The sequence below is a fragment of the Salmo salar genome, chromosome 08, assembly GCF_965601325.2.
Source record: "Salmo salar chromosome 08, fSalSal1, whole genome shotgun sequence".
Taxonomy (NCBI): Eukaryota; Metazoa; Chordata; class Actinopteri; order Salmoniformes; family Salmonidae; genus Salmo; species Salmo salar.
The window spans coordinates 43,185,001-43,206,105 of record NC_138298.1 but is presented as its reverse complement, the minus strand read 5'-3'; the positions used below and the strand labels follow the sequence as shown (position 1 = coordinate 43,206,105).

Genomic DNA, 21,105 nt, shown 5'->3' with positions numbered 1-21,105 from the left:
ATAGAGGTTACTTACTGTACCAGACCAACAGTAACCCAGTCTGACCTATAGAGGTTACTTACTGTACCAGACCAACAGTAACCCAGTCTGACCTATAGAGGTTACTTACTGTACCAGACCAACAGTAACCCAGTCTGACCTATAGAGGTTACTTACTGTACCAGACCAACAGTAACCCAGTCTGACCTATAGAGGTTACTTACTGTACCAGACCAACAGTAACCCAGTCTGACCTATAGAGGTTACTTACTGTACCAGACCAACAGTAACCCAGTCTGACCTATAGAGGTTACTTACTGTACCAGACCAACAGTAACCCAGTCTGACCTATAGAGGTTACTTACTGTACCAGACCAACAGTAACCCAGTCTGACCTATAGAGGTTACTTACTGTACCAGACCAACAGTAACCCAGTCTGACCTATAGAGGTTACTTACTGTACCAGACCAACAGTAACCCAGTCTGACCTATAGAGGTTACTTACTGTACCAGACCAACAGTAACCCAGTCTGACCTATAGAGGTTACTTACTGTACCAGACCAACAGTAACCCAGTCTGACCTATAGAGGTTACTTACTGTACCAGACCAACAGTAACCCAGTCTGACCTATAGAGGTTACTTACTGTACCAGACCAACAGTAACCCAGTCTGACCTATAGAGGTTACTTACTGTACCAGACCAACAGTAACCCAGTCTGACCTATAGAGGTTACTTACTGTACCAGACCAACAGTAACCCAGTCTGACCTATAGAGGTTACTTACTGTACCAGACCAACAGTAACCCAGTCTGACCTATAGAGGTTACTTACTGTACCAGACCAACAGTAACCCAGTCTGACCTATAGAGGTTACTTACTGTACCAGACCAACAGTAACCCAGTCTGACCTATAGAGGTTACTTACTGTACCAGACCAACAGTAACCCAGTCTGACCTATAGAGGTTACTTACTGTACCAGACCAACAGTAACCCAGTCTGACCTATAGAGGTTACTTACTGTACCAGACCAACAGTAACCCAGTCTGACCTATAGAGGTTACTTACTGTACCAGACCAACAGTAACCCAGTCTGACCTATAGAGGTTACTTACTGTACCAGACCAACAGTAACCCAGTCTGACCTATAGAGGTTACTTACTGTACCAGACCAACAGTAACCCAGTCTGACCTATAGAGGTTACTTACTGTACCAGACCAACAGTAACCCAGTCTGACCTATAGAGGTTACTTACTGTACCAGACCAACAGTAACCCAGTCTGACCTATAGAGGTTACTTACTGTACCAGACCAACAGTAACCCAGTCTGACCTATAGAGGTTACTTACTGTACCAGACCAACAGTAACCCAGTCTGACCTATAGAGGTTACTTACTGTACCAGACCAACAGTAACCCAGTCTGACCTATAGAGGTTACTTACTGTACCAGACCAACAGTAACCCAGTCTGACCTATAGAGGTTACTTACTGTACCAGACCAACAGTAACCCAGTCTGACCTATAGAGGTTACTTACTGTACCAGACCAACAGTAACCCAGTCTGACCTATAGAGGTTACTTACTGTACCAGACCAACAGTAACCCAGTCTGACCTATAGAGGTTACTTACTGTACCAGACCAACAGTAACCCAGTCTGACCTATAGAGGTTACTTACTGTACCAGACCAACAGTAACCCAGTCTGACCTATAGAGGTTACTTACTGTACCAGACCAACAGTAACCCAGTCTGACCTATAGAGGTTACTTACTGTACCAGACCAACAGTAACCCAGTCTGACCTATAGAGGTTACTTACTGTACCAGACCAACAGTAACCCAGTCTGACCTATAGAGGTTACTTACTGTACCAGACCAACAGTAACCCAGTCTGACCTATAGAGGTTACTTACTGTACCAGACCAACAGTAACCCAGTCTGACCTATAGAGGTTACTTACTGTACCAGACCAACAGTAACCCAGTCTGACCTATAGAGGTTACTTACTGTACCAGACCAACAGTAACCCAGTCTGACCTATAGAGGTTACTTACTGTACCAGACCAACAGTAACCCAGTCTGACCTATAGAGGTTACTTACTGTACCAGACCAACAGTAACCCAGTCTGACCTATAGAGGTTACTTACTGTACCAGACCAACAGTAACCCAGTCTGACCTATAGAGGTTACTTACTGTACCAGACCAACAGTAACCCAGTCTGTCCTATAGAGGTTACTTACTGTACCAGACCAACAGTAACCCAGTCTGACCTATAGAGGTTACTTACTGTACCAGACCAACAGTAACCCAGTCTGACCTATAGAGGTTACTTACTGTACCAGACCAACAGTAACCCAGTCTGACCTATAGAGGTTACTTACTGTACCAGACCAACAGTAACCCAGTCTGACCTATAGAGGTTACTTACTGTACCAGACCAACAGTAACCCAGTCTGACCTATAGAGGTTACTTACTGTACCAGACCAACAGTAACCCAGTCTGACCTATAGAGGTTACTTACTGTACCAGACCAACAGTAACCCAGTCTGACCTATAGAGGTTACTTACTGTACCAGACCAACAGTAACCCAGTCTGACCTATAGAGGTTACTTACTGTACCAGACCAACAGTAACCCAGTCTGACCTATAGAGGTTACTTACTGTACCAGACCAACAGTAACCCAGTCTGACCTATAGAGGTTACTTACTGTACCAGACCAACAGTAACCCAGTCTGACCTATAGAGGTTACTTACTGTACCAGACCAACAGTAACCCAGTCTGACTGACCTATAGAGGTTACTTACTGTACCAGACCAACAGTAACCCAGTCTGACCTATAGAGGTTACTTACTGTACCAGACCAACAGTAACCCAGTCTGACCTATAGAGGTTACTTACTGTACCAGACCAACAGTAACCCAGTCTGACCTATAGAGGTTACTTACTGTACCAGACCAACAGTAACCCAGTCTGACCTATAGAGGTTACTTACTGTACCAGACCAACAGTAACCCAGTCTGACCTATAGAGGTTACTTACTGTACCAGACCAACAGTAACCCAGTCTGACCTATAGAGGTTACTTACTGTACCAGACCAACAGTAACCCAGTCTGACCTATAGAGGTTACTTACTGTACCAGACCAACAGTAACCCAGTCTGACCTATAGAGGTTACTTACTGTACCAGACCAACAGTAACCCAGTCTGACCTATAGAGGTTACTTACTGTACCAGACCAACAGTAACCCAGTCTGACCTATAGAGGTTACTTACTGTACCAGACCAACAGTAACCCAGTCTGACCTATAGAGGTTACTTACTGTACCAGACCAACAGTAACCCAGTCTGACCTATAGAGGTTACTTACTGTACCAGACCAACAGTAACCCAGTCTGACCTATAGAGGTTACTTACTGTACCAGACCAACAGTAACCCAGTCTGACCTATAGAGGTTACTTACTGTACCAGACCAACAGTAACCCAGTCTGACCTATAGAGGTTACTTACTGTACCAGACCAACAGTAACCCAGTCTGACCTATAGAGGTTACTTACTGTACCAGACCAACAGTAACCCAGTCTGACCTATAGAGGTTACTTACTGTACCAGACCAACAGTAACCCAGTCTGACCTATAGAGGTTACTTACTGTACCAGACCAACAGTAACCCAGTCTGACCTATAGAGGTTACTTACTGTACCAGACCAACAGTAACCCAGTCTGACCTATAGAGGTTACTTACTGTACCAGACCAACAGTAACCCAGTCTGACCTATAGAGGTTACTTACTGTACCAGACCAACAGTAACCCAGTCTGACCTATAGAGGTTACTTACTGTACCAGACCAACAGTAACCCAGTCTGACCTATAGAGGTTACTTACTGTACCAGACCAACAGTAACCCAGTCTGACCTATAGAGGTTACTTACTGTACCAGACCAACAGTAACCCAGTCTGACCTATAGAGGTTACTTACTGTACCAGACCAACAGTAACCCAGTCTGACCTATAGAGGTTACTTACTGTACCAGACCAACAGTAACCCAGTCTGACCTATAGAGGTTACTTACTGTACCAGACCAACAGTAACCCAGTCTGACCTATAGAGGTTACTTACTGTACCAGACCAACAGTAACCCAGTCTGACCTATAGAGGTTACTTACTGTACCAGACCAACAGTAACCCAGTCTGACCTATAGAGGTTACTTACTGTACCAGACCAACAGTAACCCAGTCTGACCTATAGAGGTTACTTACTGTACCAGACCAACAGTAACCCAGTCTGACCTATAGAGGTTACTTACTGTACCAGACCAACAGTAACCCAGTCTGACCTATAGAGGTTACTTACTGTACCAGACCAACAGTAACCCAGTCTGTCCTATAGAGGTTACTTACTGTACCAGACCAACAGTAACCCAGTCTGACCTATAGAGGTTACTTACTGTACCAGACCAACAGTAACCCAGTCTGACCTATAGAGGTTACTTACTGTACCAGACCAACAGTAACCCAGTCTGACCTATAGAGGTTACTTACTGTACCAGACCAACAGTAACCCAGTCTGACCTATAGAGGTTACTTACTGTACCAGACCAACAGTAACCCAGTCTGACCTATAGAGGTTACTTACTGTACCAGACCAACAGTAACCCAGTCTGACCTATAGAGGTTACTTACTGTACCAGACCAACAGTAACCCAGTCTGACCTATAGAGGTTACTTACTGTACCAGACCAACAGTAACCCAGTCTGACCTATAGAGGTTACTTACTGTACCAGACCAACAGTAACCCAGTCTGACCTATAGAGGTTACTTACTGTACCAGACCAACAGTAACCCAGTCTGACCTATAGAGGTTACTTACTGTACCAGACCAACAGTAACCCAGTCTGACCTATAGAGGTTACTTACTGTACCAGACCAACAGTAACCCAGTCTGACCTATAGAGGTTACTTACTGTACCAGACCAACAGTAACCCAGTCTGACCTATAGAGGTTACTTACTGTACCAGACCAACAGTAACCCAGTCTGACCTATAGAGGTTACTTACTGTACCAGACCAACAGTAACCCAGTCTGACCTATAGAGGTTACTTACTGTACCAGACCAACAGTAACCCAGTCTGACCTATAGAGGTTACTTACTGTACCAGACCAACAGTAACCCAGTCTGACCTATAGAGGTTACTTACTGTACCAGACCAACAGTAACCCAGTCTGACCTATAGAGGTTACTTACTGTACCAGACCAACAGTAACCCAGTCTGACCTATAGAGGTTACTTACTGTACCAGACCAACAGTAACCCAGTCTGACCTATAGAGGTTACTTACTGTACCAGACCAACAGTAACCCAGTCTGACCTATAGAGGTTACTTACTGTACCAGACCAACAGTAACCCAGTCTGACCTATAGAGGTTACTTACTGTACCAGACCAACAGTAACCCAGTCTGACCTATAGAGGTTACTTACTGTACCAGACCAACAGTAACCCAGTCTGACCTATAGAGGTTACTTACTGTACCAGACCAACAGTAACCCAGTCTGACCTATAGAGGTTACTTACTGTACCAGACCAACAGTAACCCAGTCTGACCTATAGAGGTTACTTACTGTACCAGACCAACAGTAACCCAGTCTGACCTATAGAGGTTACTTACTGTACCAGACCAACAGTAACCCAGTCTGACCTATAGAGGTTACTTACTGTACCAGACCAACAGTAACCCAGTCTGACCTATAGAGGTTACTTACTGTACCAGACCAACAGTAACCCAGTCTGACCTATAGAGGTTACTTACTGTACCAGACCAACAGTAACCCAGTCTGACCTATAGAGGTTACTTACTGTACCAGACCAACAGTAACCCAGTCTGACCTATAGAGGTTACTTACTGTACCAGACCAACAGTAACCCAGTCTGACCTATAGAGGTTACTTACTGTACCAGACCAACAGTAACCCAGTCTCTACTGTACCAGGCCAACAGTAACCCAGTCTCTACTGTACCAGGCTAACAGTAACCCAGTCTCTCCAGCCAGACAGCTTACTTCCTCAAATCTTTGAACGTGTTGCCTGTAGGATTACGTAGCTCCAAAGTCCAAGTCGGAGGATGTCCAAGACTAACAGTAACTCACAAAGCAACAGTGACATCTAGTGGCCAGGTGCTGTCGCTACATCAGTCTGGACACTGACTGCTTCGGACACAGCTGTTCTCTACGGTCTCTGGGACAGAGACGCAGTCATCACTGTCCGTTTACTGTCCTTCAAAAAAGATGAATCTAACTTTCATTTTTCGGACAAGTTACATACGTACGAAAAGCGAACATAGTGACTCTTAAGATGGACAAATCACATCTGTTTTCCATCAATCTAATGAGTTCTTATTAAATGCATCAATTATTACTACAGGGGACTATCCTGGCTAAATGCATCAATTATTACTACAGGGGACTATCCAGGCTAAATGCATCAATTATTACTACAGGGGACTATCCTGGCTAAATGCATCAATTATTACTACAGGGGACTATCCTGGCTAAATGCATCAATTATTACTACAGGGGACTATCCTGGCTAAATGCATCAATTATTACTACGGGGGACTATCCAGGCTAAATGCATAAATTATTACTACAGGGGACTATCCTGGCTAAATGCATCAATTATTACTACAGGGGACTATCCTGGCTAAATGCATCAATTATTACTACAGGGGACTATCCTGGCTAAATGCATCAATTATTACTACAGGGGACTATCCTGGCTAAATGCATCAATTATTACTACAGGGGACTATCCAGGCTAAATGCATCAATTATTACTACAGGGGACTATCCAGGCTAAATGCATCAATTATTACTACAGGGGACTATCCTGGCTAAATGCATCAATTATTACTACAGGGGACTATCCTGGCTAAATGCATCAATTATTACTACGGGGGACTATCCAGGCTAAATGCATAAATTATTACTACAGGGGACTATCCTGGCTAAATGCATCAATTATTACTACAGGGGACTATCCTGGCTAAATGCATCAATTATTACTACAGGGGACTATCCTGGCTAAATGCATCAATTATTACTACAGGGGACTATCCTGGCTAAATGCATCAATTATTACTACAGGGGACTATCCAGGCTAAATGCATCAATTATTACTACGGGGGACTATCCAGGCTAAATGCATAAATTATTACTACAGGGGACTATCCTGGCTAAATGCATCAATTATTACTACGGGGGACTATCCTGGCTAAATGCATCAATTATTACTACGGGGGACTATCCAGGCTAAATGCATCAATTATTACTACAGGGGACTATCCTGGCTAAATGCATCAATTATTACTACAGGGGACTATCCTGGCTAAATGCATAAATTATTACTACAGGGGACTATCCTGGCTAAATGCATCAATTATTACTACAGGGACTATCCTGGCTAAATGCATCAATTATTACTACAGGGGACTATCCTGGCTAAATGCATCAATTATTACTACAGGGGACTATCCTGGCTAAATGCATCAATTATTACTACAGGGGACTATCCTGGCTAAATGCATCAATTATTACTACAGGGGACTATCCTGGCTAAATGCATCAATTATTACTACGGGGGACTATCCTGGCTAAATGCATCAATTATTACTACAGGGGACTATCCTGGCTAAATGCATAAATTATTACTACGGGGGACTATCCTGGCTAAATGCATCAATTATTACTACAGGGGACTATCCTGGCTAAATGCATAAATTATTACTACGGGGGACTATCCTGGCTAAATGCATCAATTATTACTACAGGGGATTATCCTGGCTAAATGCATCAATTATTACTACAGGGGATTATCCTGGCTAAATGCATCAATTATTACTACAGGGGATTATCCTGGCTAAATGCATCAATTATTACTACAGGGGATTATCCTGGCTAAATGCATCAATTATTACTACAGGGGACAATCCAGGCTAAATGCATCAATTATTACTACAGGGGACTATCCAGGCTAAATGCATCAATTATTACTACGGGGGACTATCCAGGCTAAATGCATCAGTTATTACTACAGGGGACTATCCTGGCTAAATGCATCAATTATTACTACAGGGGATTATCCTGGCTAAATGCATCAATTATTACTACAGGGATTATCCAGGCTAAATGCATCAATTATTACTACAGGGGACTATCCAGGCTAAATGCATCAATTATTACTACAGGGGACTATCCAGGCTAAATGCATCAATTATTACTACAGGGGACTATCCAGGCTAAATGCATCAATTATTACTACAGGGGACTATCCTGGCTAAATGCATCAATTATTACGTCAGGGACTATCCTGGCTAAATGCATCAATTATTACTACAGGGGACTATCCTGGCTAAATGCATAAATTATTACCACAGGGGACTATCCTGGCTAAATGCATCAATTATTACTACAGGGACTATCCTGGCTAAATGCATCAATTATTACTACAGGGACTATCCTGGCTAAATGCATCAATTATTACTACAGGGGACTATCCTGGCTAAATGCATCAATTATTACTACAGAGGACTATCCTGGCTAAATGCATCAATTATTACTACAGAGGACTATCCTGGCTAAATGCATCAATTATTACTACAGGGGACTATCCTGGCTAAATGCATCAATTATTACTACAGGGGATTATCCAGGCTAAATGCATCAATTATTACTACAGGGGACTATCCTGGCTAAATGCATCAATTATTACTACAGGGGACTATCCAGGCTAAATGCATCAATTATTACTACAGGGGATTAACCAGGCTAAATGCATCAATTATTACTACAGGGGACTATCCAGGCTAAATGCATCAATTATTACTACAGGGGACTATCCTGGCTAAATGCATCAATTATTACTACAGGGGACTATCCTGGCTAAATGCATCAATTATTACTACAGGGGACTATCCTGGCTAAATGCATCAATTATTACTACAGGGGACTATCCAGGCTAAATGCATAAATTATTACTACAGGGGACTATCCTGGCTAAATGCATCAATTATTACTACAGGGGACTATCCTGGCTAAATGCATCAATTATTACTACAGGGGACTATCCTGGCTAAATGCATCAATTATTACTACGGGGGACTATCCAGGCTAAATGCATAAATTATTACTACAGGGGACTATCCTGGCTAAATGCATCAATTATTACTACAGGGGACTATCCTGGCTAAATGCATCAATTATTACTACAGGGGACTATCCTGGCTAAATGCATCAATTATTACTACAGGGGACTATCCTGGCTAAATGCATCAATTATTACTACAGGGGACTATCCAGGCTAAATGCATCAATTATTACTACGGGGGACTATCCAGGCTAAATGCATAAATTATTACTACAGGGGACTATCCTGGCTAAATGCATCAATTATTACTACGGGGGACTATCCTGGCTAAATGCATCAATTATTACTACGGGGGACTATCCAGGCTAAATGCATCAATTATTACTACAGGGGACTATCCTGGCTAAATGCATCAATTATTACTACAGGGGATTATCCTGGCTAAATGCATAAATTATTACTACAGGGGACTATCCTGGCTAAATGCATCAATTATTACTACAGGGACTATCCTGGCTAAATGCATCAATTATTACTACAGGGGACTATCCTGGCTAAATGCATCAATTATTACTACAGGGGACTATCCTGGCTAAATGCATCAATTATTACTACAGGGGACTATCCTGGCTAAATGCATCAATTATTACTACAGGGGACTATCCTGGCTAAATGCATCAATTATTACTACGGGGGACTATCCTGGCTAAATGCATCAATTATTACTACAGGGGACTATCCTGGCTAAATGCATAAATTATTACTACGGGGGACTATCCTGGCTAAATGCATCAATTATTACTACAGGGGACTATCCTGGCTAAATGCATAAATTATTACTACGGGGGACTATCCTGGCTAAATGCATCAATTATTACTACAGGGGATTATCCTGGCTAAATGCATCAATTATTACTACAGGGGATTATCCTGGCTAAATGCATCAATTATTACTACAGGGGATTATCCTGGCTAAATGCATCAATTATTACTACAGGGGATTATCCTGGCTAAATGCATCAATTATTACTACAGGGGACAATCCAGGCTAAATGCATCAATTATTACTACAGGGGACTATCCAGGCTAAATGCATCAATTATTACTACAGGGGACTATCCAGGCTAAATGCATCAGTTATTACTACAGGGGACTATCCTGGCTAAATGCATCAATTATTACTACAGGGGATTATCCTGGCTAAATGCATCAATTATTACTACAGGGATTATCCAGGCTAAATGCATCAATTATTACTACAGGGGACTATCCAGGCTAAATGCATCAATTATTACTACAGGGGACTATCCAGGCTAAATGCATCAATTATTACTACAGGGGACTATCCAGGCTAAATGCATCAATTATTACTACAGGGGACTATCCTGGCTAAATGCATCAATTATTACGTCAGGGACTATCCTGGCTAAATGCATCAATTATTACTACAGGGGACTATCCTGGCTAAATGCATCAATTATTACCACAGGGGACTATCCTGGCTAAATGCATCAATTATTACTACAGGGACTATCCTGGCTAAATGCATCAATTATTACTACAGGGACTATCCTGGCTAAATGCATCAATTATTACTACAGGGGACTATCCTGGCTAAATGCATCAATTATTACTACAGAGGACTATCCTGGCTAAATGCATCAATTATTACTACAGAGGACTATCCTGGCTAAATGCATCAATTATTACTACAGGGGACTATCCTGGCTAAATGCATCAATTATTACTACAGGGGATTATCCAGGCTAAATGCATCAATTATTACTACAGGGGACTATCCTGGCTAAATGCATCAATTATTACTACAGGGGACTATCCAGGCTAAATGCATCAATTATTACTACAGGGGATTAACCAGGCTAAATGCATCAATTATTACTACAGGGGACTATCCAGGCTAAATGCATCAATTATTACTACAGGGGACTATCCTGGCTAAATGCATCAATTATTACTACAGGGGACTATCCCGGCTAAATGCATCAATTATTACTACGGGGGACTATCCTGGCTAAATGCATCAATTATTACTTATTATTACTACTTCATACCTACTGGTATGAAGAACAGACGTCCTGATACAGGATACAGTCACCCTCCTCGCTCAAACAGGGGTGTGTGTGTGTGTGTGTGTGTGTGTGTGTGTGTGTGTGTGTACCATTGCTGTCCGTGTTTTTCTGGGGTGTAGCGACACGTAGGAAGATCTGTTGTCTCCAGGAGTGTCTCCGTAGAGGACTGTCTCCTACCACACACACAGCTACCGGACTGGACAGGGCTGCTACGTCACTGGAATACACACACACACACACACACACACACACACACACATTAATACACACACAGCTACCGGACTGGACAGGGCTGCTACGTCACTGGAATACACACACACACACACACACACACATTAATACACACACAGCTACCGGACTGGACAGGGCTGCTACGTCACTGGAATATACACACACACACACACATTAATACACACACAGCTACCGGACTGGACAGGGCTGCTACGTCACTGGAATACACACACACACACACATTAATACACACACAGCTACCGGACTGGACAGGGCTGCTACGTCACTGGAATACACACACACACACACACACACACACACACACACACCTACCGGACTGGACAGGGCTGCTACGTCACTGGAATACACACACACACACACACACTACCCCCATGTTGGGACACACACAAACTTAAATACACACCCCACACTAGGTATGGTGGTGTATGGTGTGGTGTGGTGGGGTATGGTGTGGTATGGTGTGGTGGGGTATGGTGGGGTATGGTGTGGTGGGGTATGGTGGGGTATGGTGTGGTGTGGTATGGTGTCGTGGTGTATGGTGGTGTATGGTGTGGTATGGTGTATGGTGTGGTATGGTGGTGTATGGTGTGGTATGGTGGTGTATGGTGGTGTATGGTGGGGTGTGGTATGGTGTGGTGGTGTATGGTGTGGTATGGTGGGGTATGGTGTGGTATGGTGGGGTATGGTGTGGTATGGTGGTGTATGGTGTGGTATGGTGTGGTATGGTGGTGTATGGTGGGGTATGGTGTGGTATGGTGTGGTATGGTGTGTGGTGTATGGTGGTGTGGTGGGGTGGTTTGGTGGTGGTGTGGTTTGGTGGTGTATGGTGTGGTGGTGTATGGTGTGGTGGTGTATGGGGTGGTGTATGGTGGGGTGTGGTGGGATATGGTGGTGTGGTATAGTTTATGGCGGTGTATGGTGGGTTGGTGGGGTGGGGTGGTGGTGTATAGTGGGGTGGTGTATGGTGGGGTGGGGTGGTGTATGGTGGAGTGGGGTGGTGTATGGTGGAGTGGGGTGGTGTATGGTGGGCTGGTGTATGGTGGAGTGGGGTGGTGTATGGTGGGCTGGTGTATGGTGGAGTGGGGTGGTGTATGGTGGTGTGGTGGGGTGGTGTATGGTGGGGTGGTGTATGGTGGAGTGGGGTGGTGTATGGTGGGCTGGTGTATGGTGGAGTGGGGTGGTGTATGGTGGGCTGGTGTATGGTAGGGTGGGGTGTGGTGAGATATGGTGGTGTATGGTGGGGTGGTGGTGTATGGTGGGGTGGTGGTGTATGGTGGGGTGGTGGTGGTGGATGGTGGTGGGGTATGGTGGGGTGGTGTATGGTGGGGTGGTGTATGGTGGAGTGGTGTATGGTGGAGTGGTGTATGGTGGGGTGGTGGTGTGGTGTATGGTGGGGTGGTGTATGGTGGGGTGGTGGTGTATGGTGGGGTGGTGGTGGTGTATGGTGGTGGGGTATGGTGGGGTGGCGTATGGTGGGGTGGCGTATGGTGGGGTGGCGTATGGTGGCGTATGACGTGGTGGTGGGGTGGTGTATGGTGGGGTGGTGGTGTATGGTAGGGTGGTGGTGTATGGTGGGGTGGTGGTGGTGTATGGTGGGGTGGTGTATGGTGGAGTGGTGTATGGTGGGGTGGTGTATGGTGGGGTGGTGGTGTATGGTGGGGTGGTGGTGGTGTATGGTGGTGGGGTATGGTGGGGTGGTGGTGCTGTATGGTGGGGTGGTGGTGTATGGTGGGGTGGTGGTGGTGTATGGTGGGGTGGGGTATGGTGGGGTGGCGTATGGTGGGGTGGCGTATGGTGGGGTGGTGGTGCTGTATGGTGGGGTGGTGGTGTATGGTGGGGTGGTGGTGGTGTATGGTGGGGTGGGGTATGGTGGGGTGGCGTATGGTGGGGTGGTGGTGCTGTATGGTGGGGTGGTGTATGGTGTGGTGGTGGTGTATGGTGGGGTGGTGGTGGTGTATGGTGGTGTGGGGTATGGTGGGGTGGCGTATGGTGGGGTGGCGTATGGTGGGGTGGCGTATGGTGGGGTGGCGTATGGCGGCGTATGACGTGGTGGTGGGGTGGTGTATGGTGGGGTGGTGGTGTATGGTAGGGTGGTGGTGTATGGTGGGGTGGTGGTGTATGGTGGGGTGGTGGTGTATGGTGGGGTGGTGTATGGTGGGGTGGTGGTGTATGGTGGTGGGGTGGTGTATGGTGGGGTATGGTGGTGTATGGTGGGGTGGTGGTGTATGGTGGGGTGGTGGTGTATGGTGGGGTGGTGTATGGTGGGGTGGTGGTGTATGGTGGGGTGGTGTATGGTGGGGTGGTGTAGTGGTGGTGTGGTGTATGGTGGGGTGGTGTAGTGGTGGGGTGGTGTGGTGGTGTATGGTGGGGTATGGTGGGGTGGTGTATGGTGGGGTGGTGTATGGTGGGGTGGTGGTGTATGGTGGGGTGGTGGTGTATGGTGGGGTGGTGTATGGTGGGGTGGTGTATGGTGGGGTGGTGGTGTATGGTGGGGTGGTGTATGGTGGGGTGGTGTATGGTGGGGTATGGTGTGGTGGTGTATGGTGGGGTATGGTGGTGGGGTGGTGGTGGGGTGGTGTATGGTGGGGTGGTGTATGGTGGGGTGGTGTATGGTGTGGTGTAGTGTAGTGTGGTGTGGTGGTGTGTGTACCTCCTCTTGTCTAAGTCACAGGGGTGGCTCTCGTGGACAGGAGCGAGGAGTTTGAGGAAGTTAGGAACAGAGGAGGAGGAGTGGAGACGGGCACGTAGACCCCCCAGAGGACTGACAGAGATGAGAGAGAGAAAGGAGGAGAGGAACATTAAAGATATAGACTAGACAGACAGGAAGTAGCAGGGAGAGAAACTGAAACATAGTGATACAGACAGGAAGTAGCAGGGAGAGAAACTGAAACAGCGATAATGACAGGAAGTAGCAGGGAGAGAAATTGAAACAGTGATACAGACAGGAAGTAGCAGGGAGAGAAACTGAAACACAGTGATACAGACAGGAAGTAGCAGGGAGAGAAACTGACATGCGGTGATAATGACAGGAAGTAGCAGGGAGAGAAACTGAAACACAGTGATACAGACAGGAAGTAGCAGGGAGAGAAACTGAAACACAGTGATACAGACAGGAAGTAGCAGGGAGAGAAACTGAAACACAGTGATAATGACAGACAGGAAGTAGCAGGGAGAGAAACTGAAACGCAGTGATAATGACAGACAGGAAGTAGCAGGGAGAGAAACTGAAACACAGTGATAATGACAGACAGGAAGTAGCAGGGAGAGAAACTGAAACAGTGATAAAGACAGACAGGAAGTAGCAGGGAGAGAAAATGAAACACAGTGATAATGACAGACAGGAAGTAGCAAGGACAGACACTGAAACAGAATGATAATGACAGACAGGAAGTAGCAAGGACAGACACTGAAACATAATGACAGACAGGAAATGAACAGAAAGAATAAAGGAGGGGTGAAGGCGCTCACCTTCGTTTGGCCAGGCGACCCCCGAAAGGGGGGGATGAGGGTCGATGAGAGAGGAGAGGAGAGGGGAAGGAGAGGAAAGGAAGCGTAAGGTCCGCTTGAAGTCTTCTGGAGAACAGAGAACGACAGAGAACGAGAGAGAGAGAGAGAGAGAATAAGGATGGAAATACAGAAGAAAAGGAGGAGTGAAGCGGGTGACGGAGGATGACAGGGTGTTGACTTTCCCCTCAGGAGGAACACAACAGGAAGTACCATATTTAAGACAGGAACTCCGCGTGTGTGTGCCCCATTCAGGACAACAAGCGAGACGAAAGCCAACCATCCAAATAGAAGTGATGACGTATTATTCTAAATGCACACACACACACACACACACTCTTCAGCTCTTACTTGCTCTGGTGCGGCGTGTCGGTGCTGACGGAGTAATGCCGGACCAGTTTGGGCTTGGTGGAGCCGCTGGGGACCTGGGGTGTGTGTGTATATGAGGGGGTGTCGTCAGGGTAGGAGGGAGAGTGATCGTGGTAGGAAGGGGAGTGGCTGAAGGTGCTTGCACGCCGCCTGAACCCGTGTCGCTGGGACAGCGTGTCCCCGGAAGACAGAGAGAGGGACGAGAAGGAAGGAGAGACGGAGAGAGGAGAGCTGTCCAGACGTTTCAGGTCCCCTGTAGAGTTGTGAGACCGCAAAGGATTGGAGGAGGGGAGGGGGTCTTCTAGGGAGGGGTCCTGGGGAGGGAGAAGGAGAGAGAGAGAGAGAGAGCGAGAGGGGGGAGAGCGAAGAGCGAGAGGGGGGAGAGCGAAGAGCGAGAGGGGGGAGAGAGAGAAGAGAGAGAGGGGGGAGAGAGAGAAGAGAGAGAGGGGAGAGAGAGAAGAGAGAGAGAGAAGAGAGAGAGGGGGGAGAGAGAGAAGAGAGAGAGGGGGGAGAGAGAGAAGAGAGAGAGGGGGGAGAGAGAGAAGTGAGAGAGGGGGGGAGAGAGCGAGAGAGCGAGGGGGAGAGGGGAGAGAGGGGAGAGGGGGGGGGAGAGAGCGAGAGAGCGAGGGGGAGAGGGGAGAGAGGGGAGAGGGGGGGGGGAGAAAGAGAAAAAGAGTTGGAGTTAGAGAGACAGATACAGTTTACCGGCCTGTTTATTAGGTACACCACCCCGTACACCTAAATGGATGGTTCCTACAGACAGTGGGTCACGTGGACGTGTCTTGTTATATAAAGCAGGCAGACAGGCATCAAGACATTCAGTTACTGTTCCATTGAACTTTATGGGCAACACGTGTGACCTAAGTGACTCTGAGCGTGGTGTGATGGACGGGGCCAGGCGCGACGGATTCAGTATGTCAGAAACGGACGCCCTCCTGGGCTTTTAACAGACGACAGTATCTAGGGTTTATACTGAGAATGGTGTGATGATTTTAACAGACAGTATCTAGGGTTTATACTGAGAATGGTGTGATGATTTTAACAGACAGTATCTAGGGTTTATACTGAGAATGGTGTGATGATTTTAACAGACAGTATCTAGGGTTTATACTGAGAATGGTGTGATGATTTTAACAGACAGTATATCTAGGGTTTATACTGAGAATGGTGTGATGATTTTAACAGACAGTATATCTAGGGTTTATACTGAGAATGGTGTGATGATTTTAACAGACAGTATCTTGGGTTTATACTGAGAATGGTGTGATGATTTTAACAGACAGTATCGAGGGTTTATACTGAGAATGGTGTGATGATTTTAACAGACAGTATCTAGGGTTTATACTGAGAATGGTGTGATGATTTTAACAGACAGTATCTAGGGTTTATACTGAGAATGGTGTGATGATTTTAACAGACAGTATCTAGGGTTTATACTGAGAATGGTGTGATGATTTTAACAGACAGTATCTAGGGTTTATACTGAGAATGGTGTGATGATTTTAACAGACAGTATCTAGGGTTTATACTGAGAATGGTGTGATGATTTTAACAGACAGTATCTAGGGTTTATACTGAGAATGGTGTGATTATTTTAACAGACAGTATCGAGGGTTTATACTGAGAATGGTGTGATGATTTTAACAGACAGTATCGAGGGTTTATACTGAGAATGGTGTGATGATTTTAACAGACAGTATCTAGGGTTTATACTGAGAATGGTGTGATGATTTTAACAGACAGTATCTAGGGTTTATACTGAGAATGGTGTGATGATTTTAACAGACAGTATCTAGGGTTTATACTGAGAATGGTGTGATGATTTTAACAGACAGTATATCTAGGGTTTATACTGAGAATGGTGTGATGATTTTAACAGACAGTATATCTAGGGTTTATACTGAGAATGGTGTGATGATTTTAACAGACAGTATCTTGGGTTTATACTGAGAATGGTGTGATGATTTTAACAGACAGTATCGAGGGTTTATACTGAGAATGGTGTGATGATTTTAACAGACAGTATCTAGGGTTTATACTGAGAATGGTGTGATGATTTTAACAGACAGTATCTAGGGTTTATACTGAGAATGGTGTGATGATTTTAACAGACAGTATCTAGGGTTTATACTGAGAATGGTGTGATGATTTTAACAGACAGTATCTAGGGTTTATACTGAGAATGGTGTGATGATTTTAACAGACAGTATCTAGGGTTTATACTGAGAATGGTGTGATGATTTTAACAGACAGTATCTAGGGTTTATACTGAGAATGGTGTGATTATTTTAACAGACAGTATCGAGGGTTTATACTGAGAATGGTGTGATGATTTTAACAGACAGTATCGAGGGTTTATACTGAGAATGGTGTGATGATTTTAACAGACAGTATCTAGGGTTTATACTGAGAATGGTGTGATGATTTTAACAGACAGTATCTAGGGTTTATACTGAGAATGGTGTGATGATTTTAACAGACAGTATCTAGGGTTTATACTGAGAATGGTGTGATGATTTTAACAGACAGTATCTAGGGTTTATACTGAGAATGGTGTGATGATTTTAACAGACAGTATCTAGGGTTTATACTGAGAATGGTGTGATGATTTTAACAGACAGTATATCTAGGGTTTATACTGAGAATGGTGTGATGATTTTAACAGACAGTATCTTGGGTTTATACTGAGAATGGTGTGATGATTTTAACAGACAGTATCTAGGGTTTATACTGAGAATGGTGTGATGATTTTAACAGACAGTATCTAGGGTTTATACTGAGAATGGTGTGATGATTTTAACAGACAGTATCTAGGGTTTATACTGAGAATGGTGTGATGATTTTAACAGACAGTATCTAGGGTTTATACTGAGAATGGTGTGATGATTTTAACAGACAGTATCTAGGGTTTATACTGAGAATGGTGTGATTATTTTAACAGACAGTATCGAGGGTTTATACTGAGAATGGTGTGATGATTTTAACAGACAGTATCTAGGGTTTATACTGAGAATGGTGTGATGATTTTAACAGACAGTATCTAGGGTTTATACTGAGAATGGTGTGATGATTTTAACAGACAGTATCTAGGGTTTATACTGAGAATGGTGTGATGATTTTAACAGACAGTATCTAGGGTTTATACTGAGAATGGTGTGATGATTTTAACAGACAGTATCTAGGGTTTATACTGAGAATGGTGTGATTATTTTAACAGACAGTATCTAGGGTTTATACTGAGAATGGTGTGATGATTTTAACAGACAGTATCTAGGGTTTATACTGAGAATGGTGTGATGATTTTAACAGACAGTATCTAGGGTTTATACTGAGAATGGTGCATCAAACAGAAACCCTCAAGTCAGGGGCAGTCCTGTGGGTGAAAACAGCTCCATCATGATGAGAGAGGTGGAAGGAAAATGGCAATAATTGTACAAGGACTCTAGTCTTCTGGTGCGCGCGAACAGGAGCGCGGTCCTCGTTATTTTTCTCCGGTATTGGAAACAGTTTATTCCGTCTTCAATTTTATCGATTATTTACATTTTAGGGTACCTGAGGTTGAATTAGGAAAGTTGTTTGAAATGTTTGGACCAGGTTTACAGGTAACTTATTAGATAGTTTGTAGTCATGTTGGGCGAGTTGGAACAGGTGTTTTTCTGAATCAAACGCGCCAAATAAATGGACATTTTGGGGATATAAAGAAGGAATTTATCAAACAAAAACGACCATTCATTGTGTCACTGAGACCTTTGGGATTGCAAAAAGCTGAAGATCTTCAAAAAGGTAAGGCATTTATTATATCGCTATTTCTGACTTTCGTGTCGCACCTCCCTGGTTGAAAAAGGGTTTTCATGTTTTTGTAAGCGGGGCGCTGTCCTCAGATAATCGCATGGCGTGCTTTCACCGTAAAGCCTTTTTGAAATCTGACACAGCGGCTGGCTTAACAAGAAGTTAAGCTTTATTTTTATGTATTACACTTGTATTTATATGAATGTTAAATATGAATATTTCTGTATTTTGAATTTGGCGCTCTGCGATTTCACCGGATGTTGTCGAGGTGAGTCGCTAGCGGGACACCTGCTCTAGAAAGGTTAAACAATGTAAAGGCAAAGCTACCAAATACTAATTGAGTTTATATGTAAACTTCTGACCCACTGGGAATGTGATGAAAGAAAATAAAAGCTGAAATAAATAATTCTCTCTACTATTATTCTGACATTTCACATTCTTAAAATAAAGTGGTGATCCTAACTGACCTAAGACAGGGAATTTTTACTAGGATTAAATGGCAGGAATTGTGAAAAACTTCCGACTTCAACTGTACCTGTCCAGTAGAGATAGATACCTGTCCAGTAGATATAGATACCTGTCCAGTAGAGTTAGATATAGATACCTGTCCAGTAGATATAGATACCTGTCCAGTAGAGTTAGATATAGATACCTGTCCAGTAGAGTTAGATATAGATACCTGTCCAGTAGATATAGATACCTGTCCAGTAGTTAGATATAGATACCTGTCCAGTAGTTAGATATAGATACCTGTCCAGTAGTTAGATATAGATACCTGTCCAGTAGTTAGATATAGATACCTGTCCAGTAGATATAGATACCTGTCCAGTAGATATAGATACCTGTCCAGTAGAGATAGATACCTGTCCAGTAGATATAGATACCTGTCCAGTAGATATAGATACCTGTCCAGTAGAGTTAGATATAGATACCTGTCCAGTAGATATAGATACCTGTCCAGTAGAGATAGATACCTGTCCAGTAGATATAGATACCTGTCCAGTAGATATAGATACCTGTCCAGTAGATATAGATATAGATACCTGTCCAGTAGATATAGATACCTGTCCAGTAGAGATAGATACCTGTCCAGTAGATATAGATACCTGTCCAGTAGATATAGATATAGATACCTGTCCAGTAGATATAGATACCTGTCCAGTAGATATAGATACCTGTCCAGTAGAGTTAGATATAGATACCTGTCCAGTAGATATAGTTACCTGTCCAGTAGAGTTAGATATAGATACCTGTCCAGTAGATATAGATACCTGTCCAGTAGATATAGATACCTGTCCAGTAGATATAGATACCTGTCATGTAGATATAGATACCTGTCCAGTAGATATAGATACCTGTCCAGTAGATATAGATACCTGTCCAGTAGATATAGATACCTGTCCAGTAGATATAGATATAGTTACCTGTCCAGTAGATATAATACCTGTCCAGTAGAGTTAGATATAGATACCTGTCCAGTAGATATAGTTACCTGTCCAGTTGAGTTAGATATAGATACCTGTCCAGTAGATATAGATACCTGTCCAGTAGATATAGATACCTGTCATGTAGATATAGGTACCTGTCCAGTAGATATAGATACCTGTCCAGTAGACATAGATACCTGTCCAGTAGATATAGATACCTGTCCAGTAGATATAGATACCTGTCCAGTAGAGTTAGATATAGATACCTGTCCAGTAGATATAGATACCTGTCCAGTAGATATAGATACCTGTCATGTAGATATAGATACCTGTCCAGTAGATATAGATACCTGTCCAGTAGACATAGATACCTGTCCAGTAGACATAGATACCTGTCCAGTAGATATAGATACCTGTCCAGTAGATATAGATACCTGTCCAGTAGATATAGATACCTGTCCAGTAGAGTTAGATATAGATACCTGTCCAGTAGATATAGATACCTGTCCAGTAGAGATAGATACCTGTCCAGTAGAGATAGAT

General features: G+C 44.1%; 1 protein-coding gene across 1 annotated transcript in view; it reads right to left on the bottom strand.

Moving 5' to 3' along the window:
* The window catches only part of LOC106594652 (TBC1 domain family member 1), a 99,690-nt gene that overhangs the window by 39,355 nt on the left and 39,230 nt on the right, over positions 1-21,105 (bottom strand). The window contains exons 5-8 of the mRNA XM_082978303.1: positions 15,329-15,729; positions 14,942-15,046; positions 14,124-14,234; positions 11,311-11,438 (exon numbers count right to left, since the gene is read on the bottom strand). Of these exons, the coding sequence (XP_082834429.1) occupies positions 11,311-11,438; positions 14,124-14,234; positions 14,942-15,046; positions 15,329-15,729 (745 nt within the window). The remainder of the gene's footprint in view (positions 1-11,310; positions 11,439-14,123; positions 14,235-14,941; positions 15,047-15,328; positions 15,730-21,105) is intronic.